The sequence below is a fragment of the Sphaeramia orbicularis genome, chromosome 6, assembly GCF_902148855.1.
Source record: "Sphaeramia orbicularis chromosome 6, fSphaOr1.1, whole genome shotgun sequence".
Lineage (NCBI taxonomy): Eukaryota > Metazoa > Chordata > Actinopteri > Kurtiformes > Apogonidae > Sphaeramia > Sphaeramia orbicularis.
Genome location: NC_043962.1, coordinates 35,842,902 through 35,866,517, shown reverse-complemented (window position 1 = coordinate 35,866,517; position 23,616 = coordinate 35,842,902). Strand labels below are relative to the sequence as shown.

The following is a 23,616-nucleotide window of genomic DNA, read 5'->3' as shown; positions in this document are numbered from 1 at the left end:
AGAAGAAACCATCACATTTAGCATAGTCTACCATGTTTCTGTAGTAAAACCTTAAATAATTAGAAAAGCACTCGGAGAGCGCAGACCTCTGCCATTGCAGATCCCCCCCCACACACCACCAAAATTTATTAATTGTTCCGTGTGCCAGTATCAACATTTCCTGAAAATATAATGAAAATCCATCCATAACTTTTTGAGTTATCTAGCTAACAGACAGACAGACAGACAGACAAGCCCCGATGAAAACATAACCTCCGCCATTACACTTGGCAGAGGTAAAAATAGACTTGAAATAGACAAACACTACCTCTAGAGAAGGTTTTGGGAAAGGTTCAAGCAAGAGATGTTCAGTTGCATGTGGCTTTGCAGCTCTGCAGCTTCACCACAAGATGCCACTACTTATCACACACTGAACCATTAAATAATATTCATTCATTCATCTCCTGAACCCACTTTATCCTCACTAGAGTTGGGGGAGGGGTGCTGGAGCCTATCCCAGCTACATATGGATCAGTGGCGATTTCTCATAGACTGCAAGGGAAGCCCGGCTTCCCCTAAAATTACGAAAATTAAATGGTTAAATATGTTCGGTTGTGTTGACATTTTATTGACTTCAAATGCGTTAGAACATGTTCATCTCAAAGATGAGTTCGTTCAGAATCAGCTTTATCACAAACCAACGGACGCGATGTTCACTTCTCCTCCATTCCCGTTGCGCTGTTTTCTCATTGGATCTCTGCTCAGTGCATTTGTCCGTAGACTGCGGGCATCTATGGGCTTCAATGGGACTGAATGGAACAGTTTTTTTCATTGCGTCAAAACTGGACAGTAATTGGATAAATGCCACGATGTTGTCCCGCCCCCGGACGCCGGGCGTCTCTGGGGGTGAATGGAGCTGTGGGCGGAGCTCGGCCGGGCTGGATGCCAGAATCCCATGTGCTGATTGGAGGATCGGTCGAAAGGCTGAATCCCGTTTGATTGACAGCTAGTTTCAGATCTCCTCCTTCACTGACAGTTCAGTTTAAAACCGTCGCACATTCTGCTGTGAAATCAGAGAAACCACTACGAAATTACTCGTTCATTTCTTGCACTGTAAATAAAACCCACTCATTGTACTTCCTTGTTTCAATTTAACATAATTTCAACGTTTTCTTGTTTCAGTTACATAATTTAATCATTTCTTGTTCGAGTTTAATATCGTTTTGTAGATAATTAAATCAGTCATACTGTCGGCTAGGTCGGAGTGAAAGGAGCTTCTCTTGTTTAAAAAGGCTGAAGTCTTAAGGCGGCCATACACTGTGCGATTATTTCGATCGTTGCATGCAGCTCCATCTCAAACTGTGCGAATCAGTCGTACAGTCAGGTTCACGATTCCTGTTCTCACACTGCACGGACCGGCGCTCGTATGCGACCTGACTGCTCACACTGTAGGACCATACACCACAGGACGCACGACACGTTTGAGTGTTGTATCCAGAAATACAACGTTAAAATACCAAGGAATCCGTAAAAGTGCATATAGATGATTGTGCATTGGCGTGAGTCACGAAATGGTAGTGCTAAACAAAAACCAACGAGCTGCTTTGGTAATATGTGCCATTATCTGTGAGGAATAAAAAAAGAAGAAAAGACAACAATGTGTTTCGTGCAGGCATTGGTTGTCCAGACGTGGACAGTATGGGCTGTCATCCAGGAACTAGAGGTAAGCTGCAACAGCCAAACTGCACTAGGACAATAGCCAGCTACTGTTAGCTTGTACGCTACTGTACGCGTCTGTGTTCGCGCATGCACAGTGTGAGAATTTGAGGCACATCGGTTCGTGGCACTGCTTTGACAGTACGATACACTCAAGAGGAGCGAGCAGGATTTCAAACAGCTCTGTTTTCCTTGCGAACACACGATTGCTGGTCGTGAGGTGGTCGTGAGGTGCTAATCGCTTCTCTTTACCCCATGTACACTGCACGAAGCACGACACACGATTAGAGGCACATCGGGCCCGATCCCAGAAAGAGTCGCACGAGTGAGAAATCGTCTCTAAACTCGCACAGTGTAAGGCCGCCTTTACACCCACAACACACTGGGCCAAGGCAATCTAAGCAGCCTAGCTCTGCTGGACATTCAGAGGACACTGGTCCAGTCCCTGGAAAAGACGCCTACTTGGTACAATAAGGTCACTGAGCATTTTCTTAATTCTTTTTTTTTTTTTTTTATGTAAGCCGACAATGAGCTTCCCCTGTCTGAAAGACGAGCAGCCGCCACTGATATGGATGAAGGCAGGGTACAGTTCGCCAGTTCATTGGAGGGCCAACATACAGAGATGAGCAACCAGTCACTCTCACAGTCACACCTATGGACAATTTTTGGGTATTAAATTTTATGTTTTCTTATTTTGTTTTAATAATACTCATTTACCTTTGAATGGCAGCTAGAAAATACATCACTGTTTATGATGCTGCAGTGTTTCATTGCCCATGCCTGCCTATGTGAGTATAATGAGCAGGGATTTTTAGGAGGTTTTGTATCAGGGCAGGAGTCTTTCGCTTTCCAGCTGTCCCCAAACTTATGAGCTTCAACCACAACTTCTTTGCTGCTGGTGGTGAAATCATTTTTCACGTTTCCATCATAATTCCCACAAAGGCCACAGACTTTACCCTGCAATAAAAACAGATCTGTTTTATATTAAAATACAACAACATATGCCTTTATGTATGTACATGTACTTCTGTTCACCCACCTTAAATGTGGAGCTGAGTTTGATCATCACTGTTGTTTTCTTATTCCAAATGAGAACAAGTCCATTCTTTGCCTCAATAACAACATATAAACCAACAGTGTGGATCTTATAGGGTATTTCAATCCCTTGTTTTTGTTTAGTTACTTTAACCTTTTCCTCTGAGAGAACCATTTCATTATTCTGAAAAAAAGAAAAAGTGCTCATTTGCAAACTTCCTAAATAATGTTTAATATACAGTACACTATTGCATTTACAGTTTAGTGTTATTCACCCCTAAATCCAGCTTGATAGCAGTCGAGCAGATGCTTTGAGTTGTTCCACATGGGATGCTCTCAGTGATAATGCTGAAGGTACCGTTCTTTTCATCTCCACAGTCATCCTGCAAGATATTCATGTCACTAACACAAGATTTACTTCAGTCACAAAGATCACAAAGACTAGACATAAGTGTATGATTTACCTTTGTGAAAATGTAGTCACAGTCACCATTAAATAAGAATTTCTTGTCATCAAAAGTCATGTAATGTCCTTCTCCGTATATGATGCAGGTTCCATCACATTCCTTATTTGTACATTCCCAACTTTGGTTTTTACAAGTGCTACAATTTAAAGAGATAAAGTGATATGTATTGATTATACAGGGTGTGTCAAAAAAAAAAAAAAACATTTTGAAAAATTACCCCCAGTTCCGCATTTGATAATTTTTGGAATTTTCTTTTATGGACATCAGTAGGTAGGGGATTGGTGGATATTTGTCCAAATTTATAGACCCAGGTTTTCATGCATGAGTGAGCAGGGGCAAATTGCGCAATCCAAGTTAAAACTGGTTTGCGTGAAGTAGCGGTGGGATTTAAATCCAATCAAAGGTCATGGGAGGGGGTTAACCCTAACCCTAAGTTGGTCTGTCCTCACTGACATTTTCAGGCCTAAACAAGTAGAGAACAACCTAGTCGAGAACAACTGCATGCTTCAGTGAACTGACATACACAAAATAGACCCAAACAATGCACACCCAAGTTTTCATGCATGAGTGAGCAGGGGCAAATTGCGCAATCCAAGTTAAAACTGGTTTGCATGAAGTAGCAGTGGGATTTAAATCCAATCAAAGGTCATGGGAGGGGACAATGGGCATCCATCTTGTTTTCCACAAAATTGCCAGGATACAGCATTAACACTTTGGCCACCATGTCAGTTTCATTTCTTTACCCATGGCAGCTGTGCCTGCCTTTCAAAGTTAATTCAACTTGCTTAGGTGTGGAAATGGGATGGAGGGAGATAAGGAAAGATGAGTATGACAGGATGGATCTCCACTTCCCAGGTTGCAGCCATGGAGAACAAGATGGATGCCTATTGTCCGATCCCATGACCTTTGACTGGATTTAAATCCAATCGCTACTTCGCGCAAACCACTTTTAACGTGGATTGCGCAGTTTGCCCATGTTCACTCGTGCATGACAACCTGGGTCTGTAAATTTAGAAGAATATCCACCAATCCCCTACCTACCTACATCCATAAAAGAAAATTCCAAAAATTATCAAATGCTGAACTGGGGGTAATTTTTCAAAATGTATGTTTGTTTTTTTGATACACCCTGTATGCGTGTGGTTTAGTAGGCCCATTTGACTGATCAGATGAACTAATGGAATAAAGCCTCACCAGGTATTACAGTCCACCCTGATGGTCTGTCCAGGCATATATGACTCTCCATTATGTGTGCACAGACAGTCCTTCTTTTTAACACAGCCTCCTTTTCCATCTGACAGCAGGCCCTCAGGACATACGCAACCTGACACACACTGTTGACTGACCTATAAAAGTGTCATAATGTTAATAAGTGATACACATACAAAATATTCAACATAAATATGGAACACTTTCTTACGCATTCTGTGTCCAAAGTTTCACAGCTTTTTTGGCATTCAGACCCTTTTGCGTCAGGCTTTGCATTTGAGCAGTTGAAGAAAACCTTTGGATGAGTGCATGCTGTTGACAATGATAAATATTGTGTATGTGAGCACCACAAACATACCTCTTCGAGTTTATTCAGTACTTTGCTTTGCTATTTGAATTAATAATACTATGAAAAGGTGTGAGTGTTAATGTGATTTGTACATACATTCAGGTGTTTCGCCACCTTTACAGGTTAACTTTCTTTCACTGCAGGAGCTGAAATTTTACAGAGAAATTGGACAAAGAAGTAAGTCAATTATTGCTTCCTATTACACATGGGGGATATTACACAAAAATGCCTGCTTTTGTTTCATTTCATTTCATTTTTATACATAGCTGCATGACTTAATGCTGCTGTTTACTTCAATAGGTAACAATATCCAGAATAAAAATCTAGCATTGAAAACTCACTAATGACCAAAATAAAATTATTTGTTGAACCTAAGTGATTGGAGTGACATTTGAAAACGACAGGGTCACACAATACTCTGCACATGTCGGTTACTGCTTTGTGAAATAAACTTGCACCTGAAACATCTATTCCAGGTGTACAAGTCAGTGTATGGCCTGCAATAGATGGAGGTTTGCATGGACGCCATTGGGAAATGGACCAGACTAGTATTATGGTGTATTTGGTTGAAGCCGTTCAATCTGAGCAGACTTTCCTGTATCTGTCATGTTTAACAGTTTTCTTCCAGTATATTATGACTTTGTAATCAAAGTGATGTTTGTTATGTTAGCCATTTGTCCAGGACAACAGATGGAAATTAGCTTCTCTGCTAAATCTGGTGCATGCACCTTGTTCTTTGTAACTAATGCCAATACACACTGTCCTGTAACTAAATAAATAAATACAAAAGATACAAAATACAAAACCAAATATTGTAAAAAAAAAAAAAAAAAAAAATACATCTCAATAAACCAAAACAGTGACAAAGTTAATTTGTCATTGTTGGTCACCTTCATGAAATCTGCTACATCCAGTATTATGTACAGATAAACAAATGCAGTTTGTAATTGTTTCTGAACAGAGGATGTTTTGGAAAATGATAGTTATGTTTACAGATTTTTTTAATGAACAAAAAGAAATATCCATGCTAATGTGGACAGGGGATTAATCTGTCTGTTTTCCTTCATATTGTCATCTCTTTACTGTCCCTAAAACAGTAAAATACTCTGTTAGACTAGGGATTTGCACAAATAATTGATTAGTCAAACCACAGTCACTATCTTTTTTAAGGCTCAACTGACTTATTTGAGGTGAGAGGAGATTTACTTCCCAGAGATGCAGAACTAATGCTGTAAGCAGTGTCAAAGCTCGTGTTGCAAATAAAGCAAAGTATGGCATTATTTTACTCAGCTGGATAACATAATTTTTCTGTATTTGAAACTCTACACAAGAAATATGGTAAGACAAATTTGGCAAGGTGTTGAAATTGTTTTTAAAAATGAAATATCCATAAAGTTGGAATAATTTTGTTTTCAGACACATTCCTCTTTTTATTCCTATTTATACACATCAGTAATCATCTTTAACCAGGTTCAGTGATTACATACTAAGTCCTAGTTACACCTTATCTATCAAGAATAAATCACATTGTCACAATCATTTCATGAAAAGGTAAAAATATTTCATTCCTTTATGGGCAACAGTGTATATGGCTAAATTAATATGTATAGTTGTGGTTCACCCAGTCTTTGGTTGGTCACTTTTAGAAATAATTATCATTTTAACTGACTTAAACACGTTTCATTATTAGACTTCAAAATGTAGTAAAAATAATCATTTCTAAAAATTGGGCAAATTTAACTTGCACATAAAAATTTACCTAATGGTAAAACAACAATTTTGACAAAAGTCTCATTTTTCAATTAAAAGTTTTTACGCTGGCAAGAGGTGGTTTTTTGGGCATAGCGCAAATGGTATATCACGTAAAACTGCAATTGAAAGACCTTCATTCACAACTAGAGTCAGGTGAATTTTAAAAAACGAATGTTGACATATGTTACAACAAGCAAAGAAGAAGAAACATGTCGCGGTATGTGTGGACACACCAGGAAACCCAATCATTTTTTAAATTAGTACGCGATAGAGGGGTAATATAATAATAACAATAATAATAATAATAATAATAATAATGAATATATCTGTATATCAACACCATATTTACGTTCGTTTGTTTATGGAATGATTTCTCATATCATCTTGCGATAATAAATAAACAAATCATCGCATTTGTGATTTAATGGAAAAACCGACATTACTCACTTCTGTTTTTTCGACATTTAGTAAATATTAGTAAAGTTTTGTGCAGATGTCCAATGGAAAAGCGACCACTGTCCCATATGCTATGTCGTCTCTCATCTCACTGTCTTGTCTTTTCCTGTGATCTCTCCGTTGTCATCTAACTAATAATAACATTACCATTGTTTTCCTTGGATCTTGAGTTTTTGGCCAGGATGCACCACTGTGTCTCCAGCATAACAAGGACATTTTGAGTCCGAGATACATGCTCCCTTCTCATTCAGGTAGGTTCCTTTAGCACAGCCACATCCATCCACCGGGGTAAATTTAACCTCACATGTTAAGTCTGACTGACTAAGAGAGCGGCAAGAGCGACCGCAACTCGTCATCTGGTAATCGTACACGTAGGTGGAAGGACAGCTAGTTGTGTATTTATCTGTTGAACAAAAACAGGCCATTTTATAACAGACATAAGTTACTTTAACTTACTTGAGGCTTGATTGTTTGGTTACCACTTACTGCATGGGGTGTTGTTCCTCCAGTTATCCAAAAAGACACCTTCAGCTGCACATTCATGAACGTAGGAGGAAATGGCAGCGCACATGCAGTCGTCACTGTTTTCACATGCACAGGTGTCATAAATACAAGACTGTGGAGAAAAGAAACAGGAAACAACATTTAAAGTGGTATATAAACGGATGGTCTGGTCTCCAGTACAAAGACAGAGGGTCCTAATACTTTTGTTACATTAATATTCTGTCTTGTCTGATTTTGTTCCTTGTTTTTTGTGTGTTTGTTGATTGTTTTGTTTTGTTTGATTGCTGTTGTTGTTTACCTTGTCTTATTGTTTACTTTATTGTGTATTCATTTACAGGGTGTCCCAAAAAATGTATACACTTTAAATAATTGTAAAGTAGGTGTTTATTAAAATTCATTTAATTTTCAAAATGTAATAGAATTTACAAACATCATTTTATTGTTTTATCACCGCCTCTTCTCAAACTGACGTCCGTTCTGGTCCAGACACTGCTGACAATGCCAAGCAATGGAATCACACACATCACGAAACAATTCCCTTGGAATTTGCGTGCATTCATGTTCAATGGATGCTCTCAATTCAGCGACTGTTGCAGGTCTCATAGCGTAGACTTTGTGTTTTAGGTATCCCCATAAAAACAGTCTAGTGGTGTGAGGTCTGGTGAACACAGAGGGTATTCAACGAAACCCCTCCGTCCAATCCACTTGTTTGGCAAGTTCAGCAGATGCGTGAATGCATGCAAATTCCAATGGAATGGTTTCGTGATATGTGCAATTCCATTGCTTGGCATTGTCAGCAGTGTCTGAACCAGAACAGATGTCAGTTTGAGAACAGCTGGTGGCAAAACAATAAAATGATGTTTGTAAATTCTATTAGATTTTGAAAATTAAATGAATTTTAATAAACACCTACTTTACAGTTATTTAAAGTGTGTATACATTTTCTGGGACACCCTGTATATGTATGTGCTTATTTATTTATTTACTTTTCTGGTATGTCTATATGGGTGTGTATCAGTGGCGATTTGTCATAGACTGCAAGGGAAGCTCGGCTTCCCTTAAAATTATGAAAATTAAATGGTTAAATATGTACGGTTGTACTGACATTTCATTAACTACAAATGTGTTAGAACACGCTCATCTCAAAGACGAGTTCGTTCAGAATCAGCTTTATCACAAACCAGCAGACTTGATGTTGTTCACTTCTCATACATTCCCGTTGCGCTGTTTTCTCATACGATCTGTGGTCAATGCATTTGCCTGTAGACACCCGGCGTTCATGCACTTCAGTGGGACTGAGTGGAACAGTTTTTTTCATTGCCTCAAAACTGGACGGTAATTGGATAAATGCCACGGTGTTGTCCCACCCCCAGACGCTCGGCGTCTCTGGGGGTGAATGGAGCTGTGGGCGGACCTCGGCGGGGCTGGACGCCGGGCTTCCACGTGCTGATTGGAGGATCAGTCGAAAGGCTGAATCCCGTTTGATTGACAGCTATTTTGAGATCTACTCCTTCACTAGACAGAGTTCAGTTTAATACCATCGCGCATTCTGCTTGTGAAATTGAGAGAGAAATCACTATGAAATTACTTGTTCATTTCTTGCATTGTAAATAAAACACACTCATTGTACTTCCTTGTTTCAATTTAACATAATTTCAACGTTTTCTTGTTTAGTTGGTACGATAAGGTCACTGATCATTTTCTTAAAAAGGAACGAATGGCCGAATTTATGTTTAAATAACCTGACTTTTTTTTTTTTTTTTATGTAAGCCGACAATGGGCTTCCCTTCTCTGAAAGACGAGCAGCCACCACTGGTGTGTGTATGTGTATATGAGGATGATGAGTGAGGTTAATTACTTACAAAAGATCTAAGGGACTTGACTTTTCATATATTATGCTAATGGGAAGCTAAAGGATAGACTGTTGTGTGGAGAAGGGGTGGGATTAAATAAGTTATACTTCCTCCCACTCCTTTTCGAATGTGCAAATGAAGTCATGTATAAGTTTTGTTTTTTTGTTTTCTTCCATGACTTCTTACTACCGGTTTTATTTCTAAGGACTAAGATTACTGTGTCTTGTTACATATTCGAAGAAAAAAAAAAGAAACATGAGTAGCATGAAATGTACTAGTAGCAATTAATTTTACACGTGTAGTGTTTTGGAGAATCTAGTTAAATATTACTTGTTGATTACAAAGAGGTTAAATCCATATGTGGTGTTTTGGAGAATCTAGTTAAATATTACTTGTTGATTACAAAGAGGTTAAATCCATATGTGGTGTTTTTGGAACATATATGGAATTGAACATGCATTCCTTTTGTTTACATCTTTTCATGAAGCAGGAACACCTTCTGTATCTATATAGACTTATTAAAGTTTTAAGGACTTTATTGCCCACTTTAATAATTAGTGAGAAATGTTTTACAGTTTTACAGGGTGACTATTAATTTGTAACATTGCACATTTAAGAAATTACCTTAGTAACAGCGAATGGGAGTGTGTGCAAAAAATAACATAAAATTATCTGATAAATAAATGAGCCACTACTTACAGCTTCATATTCTGCTGGGTTTACGGCAAAATGACATCTGGCAAAAGCACCCTCTTGGTTTGACAGTATGGAACACCACTGTTTGGCATATTCCTCTACAAAAACACAAAAATATAGTTAGTTGTGAAGAATGATAAAAGAAACAAGACCTACGTTTAATGTTGTATTTACCCCTCAAGCGCCCATTTTGACAATAAGGGCAACTATACCCCTGTTGCCCCCAGCTCCCCTACCAGTATCACATCACAAAATTTAAGAAGATGAATACAAACCTTATTTTCCAGAGGTATAATAACAATGAACAGGAGTATAACAGTAATAGTTACTGGTGGTATGTAATCATTAGTTCTATCTTTTTTTTGTAATTTAATGACTGACCTATTCTTTGTTATGGGCTATACATTAGCTGATTGTCCAAGTCATGTAAAACTGGGGTAGGACAGTGTGAGCTTGGCTTTTTCCTACTCCTTTTCGGACATAAAGTATTGTTAAAGAGCCAAAATGATGTAGTTTTACATTATGTTACCTGTTTTTCTGTTTTGGATGACTTATTTCCATAGGCTGTATTGGAGTGTCCTGTTTAAATCTGTCCACAGCAATCAATCAATCTATCAATCTATATATCTACATTACAAACAAAAAGTTAAGGATATTTTAAATTTTTGGGCTGTTTTTTTCAGTTGGGATTCTTGCACAGCTCTTTTTACTTTTTTGTGTGTGAATTGAATTGAAACACATTTTTTTAATGACCAGACATAGTTTTATTTACAAATGACAAAAAAAAAAGAAATATCCTTAACTTTTTGTTTGTCATCTATCTATCTATCTATCTATCTATCTATCTATCTATCTATCTATCTATCTATCTATCTATCTATCTATCTATCTATCTATCTGTCTGTCTGTCTGTCTGTCTGTCTGTCTGTCTGTCTGTCTGTCTGTCTGTCTGTCTGTCTGTCTGTCTGTCTGTCTGTCTGTCTGTCTGTCTGTCTGTCTAAATGTATATAGCCCTAACCCTAGCCCTTCCAAATTTATTGCATTAACCCTAATTTGACCGTGAAAATGAAGGTCAATGGCAAAAAAAACTAGCTCAATAGCACTGAAGAAGGAGAGCAGATGATTTGGGGAGGAAAATTGACACTGATAGACAGACACATAGATGGGCTTCACAGTGTATGACAAAACCCCTGAAGCCGATGGCACAGGGGTAAAAAGCTAGATATCGCAGATATTGTACCTTTGTCTACACTCATGCTGCATGGGTCCCCAGGTACTTTTTTCACATTTGGGCAGGTTGATTTTGTCTTCCATTTATTGCCAAATCCCACAGCTGTTCCCTCAATCATTCCACATGGGGCTTTGAAGTCATCAGCTTCAACATCATTAAAATTTCCACAAAGGCCTGCAACAGGATGATATCATTTAACTACAACACACACTCACACTTCAGAAGCTTATTATTTTATAGAGTTTAACACTGATATCGTACCAGTGAGTTTTCCTTTATGAGAAGTGTGTAATTTAATGTAGATCTGCATAACTGGTTCGATCTGAATTTCGAGATGAAGCCCACTCTTGCTGTTGACAACAATATAGAAGGTGGAGGGCTGAAAGATTATTAGGTCATCTATGGAAAAAAAAAGATTTTTTTTGTTATTAATATTTCAAAAGGTGATTATTGTTATCTTTATTAAATTATTGTTATTTCAGACGAGAATAAATACATACAGAAAACAAACTCACCCATAAAAAAAGGAAGTTTAGGCTCCAGTTTATTAAACCTGACCTGTCCACTGTCTTTAATTACAATCATCTATAGATGGAAAATGCATCATAAAGTTAAATACATAATTACGGAAATGGGTAATATCCTATAAACATGCTTTCATTTGAGGATATACATGAAATATTCTAATATTTACCTTGCTGTTTGGTAGTTGGATAGTTACAACAGACAGACAAGTTGATTTATCTGATTTTCCACATTTATCCAGGTCACCAACGACAGTGAAAGCACCTTCAGTTTCCTAAAAAACCACCATGGTGCAATTTATTATAGGCTGTTGCTGTGATGTATTATATTGTTATGGCTGAGAAATGAATGTAGTTTAAATGCCTCACCTTTGTCAGAAAATAAGAGCACTCTCCATGGAAAGTATACGTTTTACCATCATAAGTGGAGATGTGAGAACCACCCAGTATGGAGCAAACACCTGGACACTTTTTGTCATTACACTTCCACTGACCATGGATGCATTTACTGTCAACAGAAATCAATCAATTTAACCAGGACAGGAAGATCACCTTAACCTTTTCATGCATGAATTATGAGAAGCTTAATCAAGATTTTTCTTCCGAAGCGTTTTTATTCCTCTTTAGGCATGAAAAAAAAAACAATGTGATTGATTTTTTTTTTTTTTTTAATCAACCTGTTTTTCATGGAGTTACAAAAATGTCCACTCAGCTACACCATGAATTTTATTCTTGAAGCAAAGAAACATGTATTTAAAACCTAATATCATAAAGTGATATGAAAACTGTGAAATGAAACCCTGTTTAATGCAGCTAATCTGATGTTTTCTCACATTTTAACATATTGTAATACTAGTTATTACTCACTTCATGGAGATAATATGCAAAAAATAAATATTAACAATTGATTTCCACTCAAGAACCAACCAAGAACAGCAAAGTTACAATAATGGTATGAATTGCAGTTTATGAGATGATGCATAAGTGGTCACTGTGTTGGTTGATATGGAACTAAAACAACAAAACCCATGAATATACTGTACAAGATTAAAGCTGTAGAGTAACTGTCCACTGTAGTGACCACTATGCATGAAAGGGTTAATAAACAAACTGAAGATGGGGATGTGTTTACCATTCTCGACAGGCTGTTGAGTACGACTCCATAGGTTTGTAACTTTTGCCGTTGTGTCGACAGGAGCACTGATTAACACGAACACACCCCTTATGTGTAATGTCATCGTAGACGGTCCCTAAAGAGAAACATCCCATAATGATTGTCTGACACATAGTAAACTGTTTTACATTGCGGTTTAAGCTAAATTGGCTTCAGTCATATAGCCCTGATTCACCTTTGACTCTCAAGGCTTTTTATACTCTGTACTGTATAGTTGATAAATAAGGAAAAACAGAATGTAACATAAAACAATCTGTCTGAAACTAATGTCAAGTCTCATTTTAACATATTTGGATTTACACAATATTAAAGCCACCTACGTGCTGGAGGCCAATTTTTAACAGTACTGTATAAACAAAATCAAAGATAGCATCACGACTAGTATGATATAAAAACATATTGTATTAATATGATGGGGCATTATGTATTTGTAAGAATATATAAAGCCTGGTCAAAAAAAGTCCCACTCTCTTAGCATCATTTCAGTAAGATTATGCAGTGTGACAAGATTTATTTCCATGAGTCATTTTTTTCCAGATCATCACACTGCCCCCATTTTGCTTCATTTTGTTTGATTTTGTTTCTTTGCATGTCCGAAAATAAATAAATAAATAGGCTTGTATTACTATGGAACAGGGTCAGTGTGGATTCATCAGACCACTTGACCTTTTTCCATTGAAACACAGTCCAGTCTTTATGCTCACTATCAAACTGATGGTTGTTTAAGAAACAAGAAGCTACTCACTGCATCAGTTAAAGTTGAAGACACATTAATTATCAAATGGAAGGATCTTGCATATTTGTTTAGTTAAATTTGAGTGGGGACATTTTTTTTTTGGCCAGGCTGTGTATTATACAGTTAAAATATGTCTAAAACACATATCTATACCTGTGACTTTTATGAAAACCCAATCACATTATGAACAACAAACAGATAAAAACGTATCACATTAAATACTGTGTTGTTTAACAGTGTAGCCCTGATTTCATGCAGGGTAGCATTTTCAAGCCTTTGTGGGCTGAAGGGTGTTAAGTGGCAAAAATGTCTTCATTTCATTACTTCTTTAAATAAATAAAAACCAACATGGTGGGACAGTATACATCAGTTTTACTCTCTACTCTAGAAGTGTTTCTCTCTCTCTCTCACAGCTCTTCCATTAAGAAAAATAAGCTCCATAAATGTAAAAACACCATAATTATATATCTATACATACATGAACTTATATATAAGATAATAAAGCAACGTAACAGAAAATGACAGTTTTAACTATAAAAAGGATCAATTCTGAAAGCTCTAAAATAACAATGCACAACTTGACTAACGATATACATCATAATGGCAAAGTATCAACTAAATATCTAATGAAAATAATGATGACAGTTAAATAAGGCTACAATAGCATATATTTCTAATTTCTAATCTAATCACAAGTAAAACGGATTCTGACACCTGTGGGGCTGTTTAGGAATATGATCTGTATGTGATTTAAGAATAGAATAGAATAGAATAGAATTTTATTGTCACTGTCACAGGAACAATGAAAATCAGTTCAATTTAGCAGCAAAACATTTAGTGCAAAAGGGACAGTGTAAGAAAATAAGATAAAGTACAAATATCACAGTGTTAAGAAAAGTGAGCTGAGAGAACTCACCACTTGGGCAGAAGCATCCGTCTACACAGTTCCTCGTACACATTGTGGTTTTCATTAGGTTACTGCACATCTTAGGACAAGCACTGCCACACTCCTTGTACTCCATATTGAAAGGACATGATTTGCCTATGAAACATACCAACAGATTATAGTGAAATATTATTTTAATTTACATTGTTGAATTCTTAAGTTTAATCATATATTAGTCAGTATTAGTTAGGATTCTTTTGTGTCACTAGATTTTCTTTGTTTCACTGGTCAGTCTTAAATTTCTTAGGATAGGTCACATCTTGGTCGCATACTAAACTGACACATATATGATCACAGGAATTTACCTTAGGCACACTTTTAAATGCACATTCCCACAGACAATCGTAAACAACAAGAGTTAAGAGGTAAACACGGTCATTATGGGGTTTTGCATTGTGTTGAGGAATTTCATCTGCTTGACTTTAGAACACAGGTATCATACATGCGGCCCGGAGGCCAAATCTGGCCCGCCAAAGGGTCCAATCCGGCCCCTGGGATGAATTTGTGAAATGCAAAATTTACACTAAGATATTAACAATCCTTTTAGTTCAGGTTCCACATTCAGACCAATTCAATCTCCAGTGGGCAGGACCAGTAAAATACAATCATAATAACATAGAAATAATGACAACTCCAAATGCTTCTCTTCGGAAATGTAAAAATTTAATGTATTTACACTAAAACCAAGTATAATTTTGCAAAAAATATGAACAACCTGAAATGTCTTAAGAGAACCAAGTGCAATTTTAACAATATTCTGCCTGTTACTCAATGTTTTGTGTATTTTTAGATCCACTGTGATCTGTAAGTTATAATGTACATGTGTAAATGATAAACTGAGGCAGAATATTGTTAAAATTATACTTATTTTTTCAGCTTTTTCATGTTATTCACATTGTCTGAAAGGATAGTTTGTAGATGTAAACCTTTTCATAATGTAAATGTACTTGTTTCACTCTAATACACAGAGAAAAGTTTGGAGTTGACATTATTTATGTATTATCCTGTTATTATTTTACTGGTTCGGCCCACTTCAGATCAAATTTAGATGAATCTGGCCCCTGAACTAAAAGGAGTTTGACACCCCTGATGTAAACATTTTCATAATGGAATTGGACTTTTTTTCACTCAAAAACATAGCGCAAACTTTGGAGTTGACATTATTCATAACTTGTTATCCTATTATTTATATTATTTTACTGGTCTGGCCCACTTTACAAAATATTAGGCTGTTTGTGTCCCCTGAACTAAAATGAGTTTGACACCCTTGCTTTAGAGTAAGATGACACCAGTCCATTTTCTGTGATCCAACCCACAACGGGTTCAGCCCAGAGTTTGAAGATCAGTTTACAAGGATTATAAAAGTGATGTGCATTGCAATGTTCGGGATCCATTTTCCCCGCTTGGGGTGTGGATCCTCAGCTGAGTTATATTTTGTTTGCAATCCCATCAAGTCAACAATAAATTTATAAAAATGAGACCTAAAAGAATCCGGACTTATTCTTGGAGCTGCCAACAAAAGAACACGCTAACAATAGAAACTCCAGACTGAGGAACATAAATACTGGTAAAATATCACAGTATATGGTTTTTTGGGCCCCTGTTCTTACCGCATACATCTTTAGCTCTCCATCGTTGTGGTGAACCACCTGCATGTGCACACTGACGGGAATACTCTGACATGGTTGAACACATGAAGGGCTTCACGTTGTTTTCACCAGAGCACAGGTCCTTCTCACAGGCTTTGATGAAGAGTTTGGGGTCAATTAGTTTGTTACAGCTCTTGAATGCAGACCCTTTCAACAGCTTCTCGCAGGAGTGTTTCTGTGGCTTCAGTTACAATATTCAATTTCATATTATTATAGGTTGTCAGAATATTTTTATATAAACCTTGTTTTGAATAAAATTCTTTGTCTCCTTTACCTGTTTTACACAGACTGTTCGGTTTGTAGAGAGGATTTGCTCACAGTTTTCATTTGGATTATTGATGTTCCACTGCTCCCCATATTCTGTAAGAGTTACAGGTGTTGTACTGTCTAAAAGAAAATACAGAAAACAAAAACTCTGAATGTTAGCACCTGTGTAACAGAATTATAGCTGCTTTCATCGAGAATATATAGCTATGTAGCTTTCATTGTATTGAATACCTGCTGGGATGAACTCATTAAAACGTTGATCTCCATTGAAGTCACCACACAGACCGCAAGTTTTATTCTTGAATTTTGCATCAAGCTCAACCTAAAAACCAATTGAAAGGATGAAATGTCTTTTCTGATGGTGAAGACTGTGTATCATGTATGAAAAACTCCAGAACAAGTAAATAAATGGACCATCAGTGTAGTTTGTACAAACATCAGACTAAAAAGAAAAATGTGTTCATTATGTCCCCAGTGATCTGATCTTGAGCTGAAGAATCCTATAAAATAAACCTCTTCCTGTTGTGAAGATCATAATAGGGCAAATTTAGAACTGTCTCTGGTATTATTAACTTTGGTAGTATATATTCTTACAAGACAGAAACACAATAAGCGCGTCGTCTTTTCACCATCAGAGTATTTCCCGAAGACACTAAAAACTCACTATGATTAATACATTTGAATTTATCTGAATATATAACCATCTGCTCATATTTCAGTTTATGTTTATTTATTGTTAAATTATTATTAAAATGATCTGAAAATAATATTAAGTCGTAAAATGTACACATACCCAGAGGGAATTTTCTTCATTCCACATGACAACCAAGCCCAACTTTGCCTCAATTTTTACATATGAGACTGCTTTTGCAATTATCAAGCCATTCTCGCTGTATGGAATGGTGACACTAAAGAAAAAAAAAAATCACAATAAGGTCACAGGACACAAATTATTACTGAGAAAAAGTGAAATTGTCAAAACTTACGGGTTGTTGTCGACTGTGATGTTTTTTTTTTTTAATACCACCACAGACCCATCAAGCTTCAGTGTGACCTTTTTTATACTGGTGCCTTCTTTTTCCTTCTTGCGCTGCAGCTGAATATTGAAAGTCTCATAGCTGCTTTTACAATGAGACGTTAGAACGTAGTTGCAAGTGAAGGGAAGCTGGAAGAAATACCCATCAAACGTCATAAAATGGTGGTTCCCCCATGTACTGCAGTAGCCGTTGTTGGAAGATGGTGTCTCTAATCAGTAAAAACAAAAAGCAGTAATTGTACAAAATGTAGTAATTATAGTTTAGTTCTACTTTTAATCTTTACAAAAACATGCCTTGAATCACTGCCATTTTTTTTGTCGACTGAACTGTGGCTTAAAACAGGAGAAAGACATTTTCAGTCACTACACATGATCATATAAATACACATTTTACCAGAGTAATCAGTTCATTGTAGTGACCTGATTATTTTATATTTTATCTTCCTCTTTCATTTTATGGACATTTACACCTCATAATGCAGAACATCAATACGTTTTTGAGTTGACATACCAGTGGATGCTTCAGTCAGTCCAAAGCAGACAATGAACCATGGTATCATCCAGTCAGACAGCATCCTGCCTTTCCTCCTGGTCCTTCACTAGTACCTCTTGTATCAGATAAAGCTGATCTGACTGGCACCCAACGACTAATGTCACCCAATATAATTCATCAGATGTTTGTTTTTAATGACGCCTTCAGTTATATAAGTAAACGGTAATTGTGTACTTTGTAAAATCAACAAGTACATTTTAAATATCATTTTCATCGGACCAAACATTGACTGACAGTTATGACACATTCATTACTTCCGCCAAGGAGGTTATGTTTTTGTTGGCGTTGGTTTGTCTGTTTGTCTGTGTATTTGTCTGCCTGTGTGCAATATAACTCAAAAAGTTATGGATGGACTTGGATGGAAATTTCAGGTGCATACGAGGTGCATACGTCTCAGTTATTTTTTCTTCCATCTTCCCAAAAATGTTCACACAAGGGTGAAAAATACGTTCTCTGCATCTCCTTTCTTCATTTTGATGTCTCCTAACCGCAGCCATGTGTGCGCAATTACACATCCAACCTGATTTTGCCTCCTTTTGAGATGTGGGAAATATAGACGCAATTTCTATGAGCAAAATTACTTCCAGGTTTGATAAATCACTTTGCGTGTGCTAAATTAATATATTTACATTTTCTCCTCCCAGCACATGCACAATTGCATGTACGTAAACGCCCCATATTGCATATTCATTGTGGCAAATGTACTAACTGGATGCAGACACGCTATTTTGCACCTTTGAAAGACGCAACCCATAGTGCGCACTGTTAGTAAATCAGTTTGTACATTTTTTGCATGTGCAATGAGTTTGCACACGTTTTAATACACGCATATGTTTATTAGATTCGGCCCTGGGTCGGATTTGAAAAAATCGGATTTGTGCCGTTCAAACTGTCTTTAACAGGTCAGATACAGATCAAATAGTGGCAAAAAAGCTGATTTGGGCCACATTTGGCTGCAGTCTGAACATAACCTTAGTTATTTATGGGTAACTTTTTAAAGGGGGGGGTATTTTTTTTTTATCAGTATTTTAGTATTGTTATCAGTATTTTATAGTATTTACCAAAAGCCGCTGACAATCAGGACATGAGTACAGTGTTTTGTTTCTGTATATTTTACATATCCTCGTCACTGAGTACATTTCACACAAAGGGAGTTGGGCTGTTTGAGTGATTTTACTGGCCTGATTTATTATTTGGGATAGTTTTATGTTTGATGGTGAGAAAGTTGAACCAGGTTGAGATGTTATAGGTGAGGATGGATTCGATGAGTGATTTGTACACGAGGGTTAAAATGTCTTTGCTGATGTTAAAGGATCTGAGCTTCCTGAGCAGGTGAAGACACTGTTGTGCCTTCTATTAAACATGCTCAGGATAACTTAGTAAATATACGTTCTTCCTGAATCAACACAGTGTGCAAAGTCATGAACTGGAACAGACTTCTTCACAGACACCTGCTGGTCAGGTGAAGCACAGAGAAACTCACACCTGAATGTTCTTTTTTGTTTGTTTTGAAAAATTCTTGATGAAATGATAATTAAGCACATTTTGCAGCCTCCAGTGTGCTCTTTTATTGTCATGCTGAAAGATACAGTACAACTGAGTTATCAATCCTCATTTTGGAAAAGTTTGTATTTGATGGCATGTTTCAAGATCATTTTCATGTGTTTGTGGCAATATTTTATGTATCATTAATAAATGTGGGTCGGCAGACTGTTAACTAATATGTTTTAAAAGGTCAAGGTTGATCTAATGCTTTTTTTCAATCACATGTTCCCCTAGAGGTGTGTCCTCTCATCTATTATTTGTTCTGTCTCAGTGTCATTATAATGGCAGCTGTATGTCGAGATCACAGAATGATCAAACTCCTCTTGGTCCCATGGTAAAGTAAAGTAAAGTAAATTTTATTTATAGAGCACTTTTCACAGACAGAGTCACAAAGTGCTTTATCAATTCAAATCAGAATCAAATTAAGTTTACAGAGACCCAACAGAATCCTTCAGGGGCAAACACTTGTGATTGGTGACAGTGGCGAGGAAAAACTTCCCTTTAACGGGCAGAAACCTCGAGCAGACCCAGACTCCTGAAGGATGGCTGTCTGCCTTGACCAGTTGGGGTTAAAGAGAGAGAGAGAGAGAGTAAAGGAGGAGAAAAGAGAGAGTGATAGAGATATAGAGAGACTGGGGGGGGGGATGACACATGGAGTACGTTATGATGAATACATAGAGTGTAATCAGTCTGTGGTGGTCCTGGGTCAGGTGGGAGACTAAAAAGCCTTTTTGAACAGGAGGGTTTTGAGGTGTTTCTTAAAGCTCTCTACAGAGTCCATGGACCGTAGGTGTAGAGGCAGGTCATTCCATAGACGTGGTGCCACAGCTTTAAAAGACCTGTCACCGCGTGTGCTAAAACAGGTCCGTGGAACCATCAGCAGGTACTGTCCTGAAGACCTCAAGCTACGAGTCGAGCTGTAGGGCTGGATCAGGGAAGCAATGTATGCAGGGGCCTGGCCATGTAGGGCCCGGAAAGTTAGCACAAGAATTTTGAAATGAAGACGATATAGAACAGGGAGCCAGTGGAGAGATTTAAGGATGGGAGTGATGTGGGTTCTCCTGTTTGTGCGGGTCAGGAGCCTGGCAGCAGAGTTCTGGACAAACTGTAGACGGGCCAGCTCCTTCTTGTTTAAGCATGTAAACAGGCTGTTGCAGTAGTCTAAGCGAGAAGATACGAAAGCGTGAACGATCATCTCGAGCTCATTTGTGGACACCATAGATCTGAGTTTGGAGATGTTGCGTAGGTGGAAGAAACAGTTTTTGACTAGGTGTTTGGAGTAGAATTCTAAAGACATGTCCTGGTCAAAGATGACACCCAGATTCCTCAGTTTTGTCTTTACCGAGGAACTCAGGTCTCCAAGGTGATGTTTGATCCCTGGGATTGCACTATCCGGGGCAATGATGAGGGTCTCAGTTTTGCTGGAGTTCAGCTGGAGGCTGTTATCATTTAGCCACTGCTTCAGCTCTGACAAGCAGTTGATTAAGGAACTCAGTTTGTGGGGCTCAGAGGAGTTAAAGGAGCAGTATATCTGGATGTCATCCGCGAATAGATGATAGGAGACATCACTGTACTGTCGGATAATGTGGCCAAGTGGGAGGACATAGAGTAAGAATAGGACTGGTCCCAGGACAGAGCCTTGGGGCACACCACACAGTAGATCCGCTGAGTCAGATTGGAAGTTGTTTATTGACACAGTGAAGCTTCTGCCGGTCAGGTAAGAGGAGAACCAGTCTAGCACATGACCTGACATCCCTACCAGGTCCCTCAGTCTCTCAATCATTATGGTATGGTCCGGTGGTGACCACCAAATGGTATGGTGGTGACTTTATTGAGATGCATAAATGTTCCTAAAACAAAGTAAATGATTATTGAATTAAGCAGACGTCTCCCCTTGATCTTATAGCTTTGATTTAGAGCCAGGTTGTTGTAGTTGACCACTGACTCAAATATGTGCAAATCAGATCACACACTTGACATGTCAGAAGTTGTAAAGTTGACATAACCATTATGAGCTTGTTTGATTCTATTTTTTCCAGTCAGTATGGTGGTGCAGTACTCAAACCAAGAACATCCCTGATCAGGGTCATTTTGTTTGCAGTTTGCATGTCCTCCCTGGGTTTCTGGGTACTTGCTCCTGCAGTCCAAAGACATATAGGCTAATAGGTTAATTGGTTAATTCTAGATTGCTCCTAGGTGTGAATGGCTGTTCAATCAAATGTAGTCAGGGACAATTCTGTATTTTTAATATGCTGATTAGGGTGCAGTCCTCATACAAATCTACAAGGCGCCATAGTGGGGAAAAAATATGACACTAACTGTAAGTAATTTGTGTCACAGCTGAATAAAAATTGACTAAAAATTGGCTAAGAGGCTGAGTGATGTATCTGAGCAAAGTGTGGAAGGTCGCTGAGATCCCCCTCATAGAAGGTTTTCTCTTTTTTCCCTCTGTTGTCGCAGTCTCCAGATTCTTATGATGCTTCTGGCGTCAGTAACTTCACTGCTCATAACAGTCTTCATAAGGATGCAGTGTTTAATACTACATGGTACACTAATCTGATCAGAAGGGTAGGTAGCAGATCCAGAGTTCTTACAGGTTTTGACAAGTTAAATTTAAGTCTTTTTAAGACCTTTTTAAGACTACTTAGAGCAGAACATAATGCCCATTTCAGAGCCTATTTCATGGCTATACTGGCAAAAATTTGTGACTCCTAGAATTTAGGAAAACTTGTATCAACCAGGTCGAGAATGAACTTTTCTCTCAACAAGCATTTTTAAATTTGTACTTCCAAATGCTTACTTTTTGCTTGTGAGCCATCCCTTAAAGTTCACAAAGTCAGCTTTCTTGAGCGACATGCGTGTGACTAATGGCTGAATGTGTGTTGGGCTGAATATTCTGTGATCATTTCTCACCAGGGGCTAAAAAGTTAGCAGTAATTGGTTCTTAATTTTGATAGAAATTACCAGATTTGAATGGATGGAGCTGAGTAGACTAATGTTACTTTCTTTGCAGTTTGTACATTTAACAGACACATTTAAGACAAGAAGTTTATGGCAACATAACTTAAGACCTACCATATCAAATTTAATACCTTTTGAAGACTTTTTTAAGGGATTAAGTGATTTGTAAATTCAAGACTTTTAAGACTTTTTAAACCCTGTGGGAACCCTGAGACCATGTTCAATTACCATGTACAAAAACCTTAAATTTAATCTTGCTACCTAAATATACACACCAAGGAGGGTAAAATGCTTATTAAAATGATTAAAATGTTTTTTTCACTACATGTATATTAACATGATTAGAAAAAAGAGGATTGACACAAACAAAATAAAAGAGGCAGGTTCAACACCATGAGCTGCAGGTTTTTATTAGTGTAAGGATGATTTATAGGAGATGTGGTAACAGGACAGTACGAGGAGGAAACATTAAGTACTTAACATGTGTGACAGATTTTCGGTTACACTAGTCTGAAGCTTCGTTTCTTGCGAGGAGTTTGTCCAGCTGCGGTGCACTCTGTGTTGCCACAGCCGCACTCCTCCACGTGAACATATTCGCGCTCAACATCCTCTCCATTCAGGCATTTTAAGTTCACAATGCGTCTGCTGAATCTTGTCTCCTTACAGCAGGAACAAGAATGCTCTATATTAGCGGCTTCTGCAGAATACCTGAAGAAAGTAGACATGGGATTAATACATGAAATCCTAATCCACACATTCACTTCCTTAGCATGTTCAAACATCTCACATATAAAGGGTTTGTGTGATCCTTACTTGGTGAAAGTGTTGCAGGATCCCTCACAATATGGTACTTCTACCTCTTCCTCAGATTGACAGCCTCCATGTGAAATACGGGTTTTCACAGATTTTAACTTGCAGGCTTTGTCCTTCTCCACACCTTTTTGGAAAACACATACAGTTAGCTTCTTTCTGCTTAAG

General features: G+C 37.7%; 2 protein-coding genes across 2 annotated transcripts in view; both read right to left on the bottom strand.

Annotated features, from left to right (window-relative positions):
* The window catches only part of LOC115420367 (mucin-5AC-like), a 45,355-nt gene extending 27,244 nt beyond the window's left edge, over positions 1 to 18,111 (bottom strand). The window contains exons 1-24 of the mRNA XM_030135604.1: positions 18,091 to 18,111; positions 17,874 to 17,912; positions 17,530 to 17,788; positions 17,337 to 17,451; positions 16,775 to 16,865; positions 16,551 to 16,663; positions 16,238 to 16,457; positions 14,598 to 14,723; positions 12,904 to 13,021; positions 12,141 to 12,279; positions 11,942 to 12,046; positions 11,763 to 11,832; positions 11,509 to 11,646; positions 11,257 to 11,421; positions 10,020 to 10,114; positions 7,450 to 7,579; positions 7,111 to 7,366; positions 4,852 to 4,901; positions 4,618 to 4,718; positions 4,392 to 4,543; positions 3,195 to 3,333; positions 3,006 to 3,113; positions 2,735 to 2,914; positions 2,413 to 2,652 (exon numbers count right to left, since the gene is read on the bottom strand). Coding sequence (XP_029991464.1) covers positions 2,413 to 2,652; positions 2,735 to 2,914; positions 3,006 to 3,113; positions 3,195 to 3,333; positions 4,392 to 4,543; positions 4,618 to 4,718; positions 4,852 to 4,901; positions 7,111 to 7,366; positions 7,450 to 7,579; positions 10,020 to 10,114; positions 11,257 to 11,421; positions 11,509 to 11,646; positions 11,763 to 11,832; positions 11,942 to 12,046; positions 12,141 to 12,279; positions 12,904 to 13,021; positions 14,598 to 14,723; positions 16,238 to 16,457; positions 16,551 to 16,663; positions 16,775 to 16,865; positions 17,337 to 17,451; positions 17,530 to 17,788; positions 17,874 to 17,889 — 3,126 coding nt within the window. The 5' untranslated portion in view covers positions 17,890 to 17,912; positions 18,091 to 18,111. The remainder of the gene's footprint in view (positions 1 to 2,412; positions 2,653 to 2,734; positions 2,915 to 3,005; positions 3,114 to 3,194; positions 3,334 to 4,391; positions 4,544 to 4,617; positions 4,719 to 4,851; positions 4,902 to 7,110; positions 7,367 to 7,449; positions 7,580 to 10,019; positions 10,115 to 11,256; positions 11,422 to 11,508; positions 11,647 to 11,762; positions 11,833 to 11,941; positions 12,047 to 12,140; positions 12,280 to 12,903; positions 13,022 to 14,597; positions 14,724 to 16,237; positions 16,458 to 16,550; positions 16,664 to 16,774; positions 16,866 to 17,336; positions 17,452 to 17,529; positions 17,789 to 17,873; positions 17,913 to 18,090) is intronic.
* A 4,920-nt stretch (positions 18,112 to 23,031) lies between these two features.
* The window catches only part of LOC115420366 (mucin-2-like), a 31,885-nt gene continuing 31,300 nt past the window's right edge, over positions 23,032 to 23,616 (bottom strand). Inside the window, exons 45-46 of the mRNA XM_030135603.1 lie at positions 23,452 to 23,575; positions 23,032 to 23,346 (exon numbers count right to left, since the gene is read on the bottom strand). Coding sequence (XP_029991463.1) covers positions 23,139 to 23,346; positions 23,452 to 23,575 — 332 coding nt within the window. The 3' untranslated portion in view covers positions 23,032 to 23,138. The remainder of the gene's footprint in view (positions 23,347 to 23,451; positions 23,576 to 23,616) is intronic.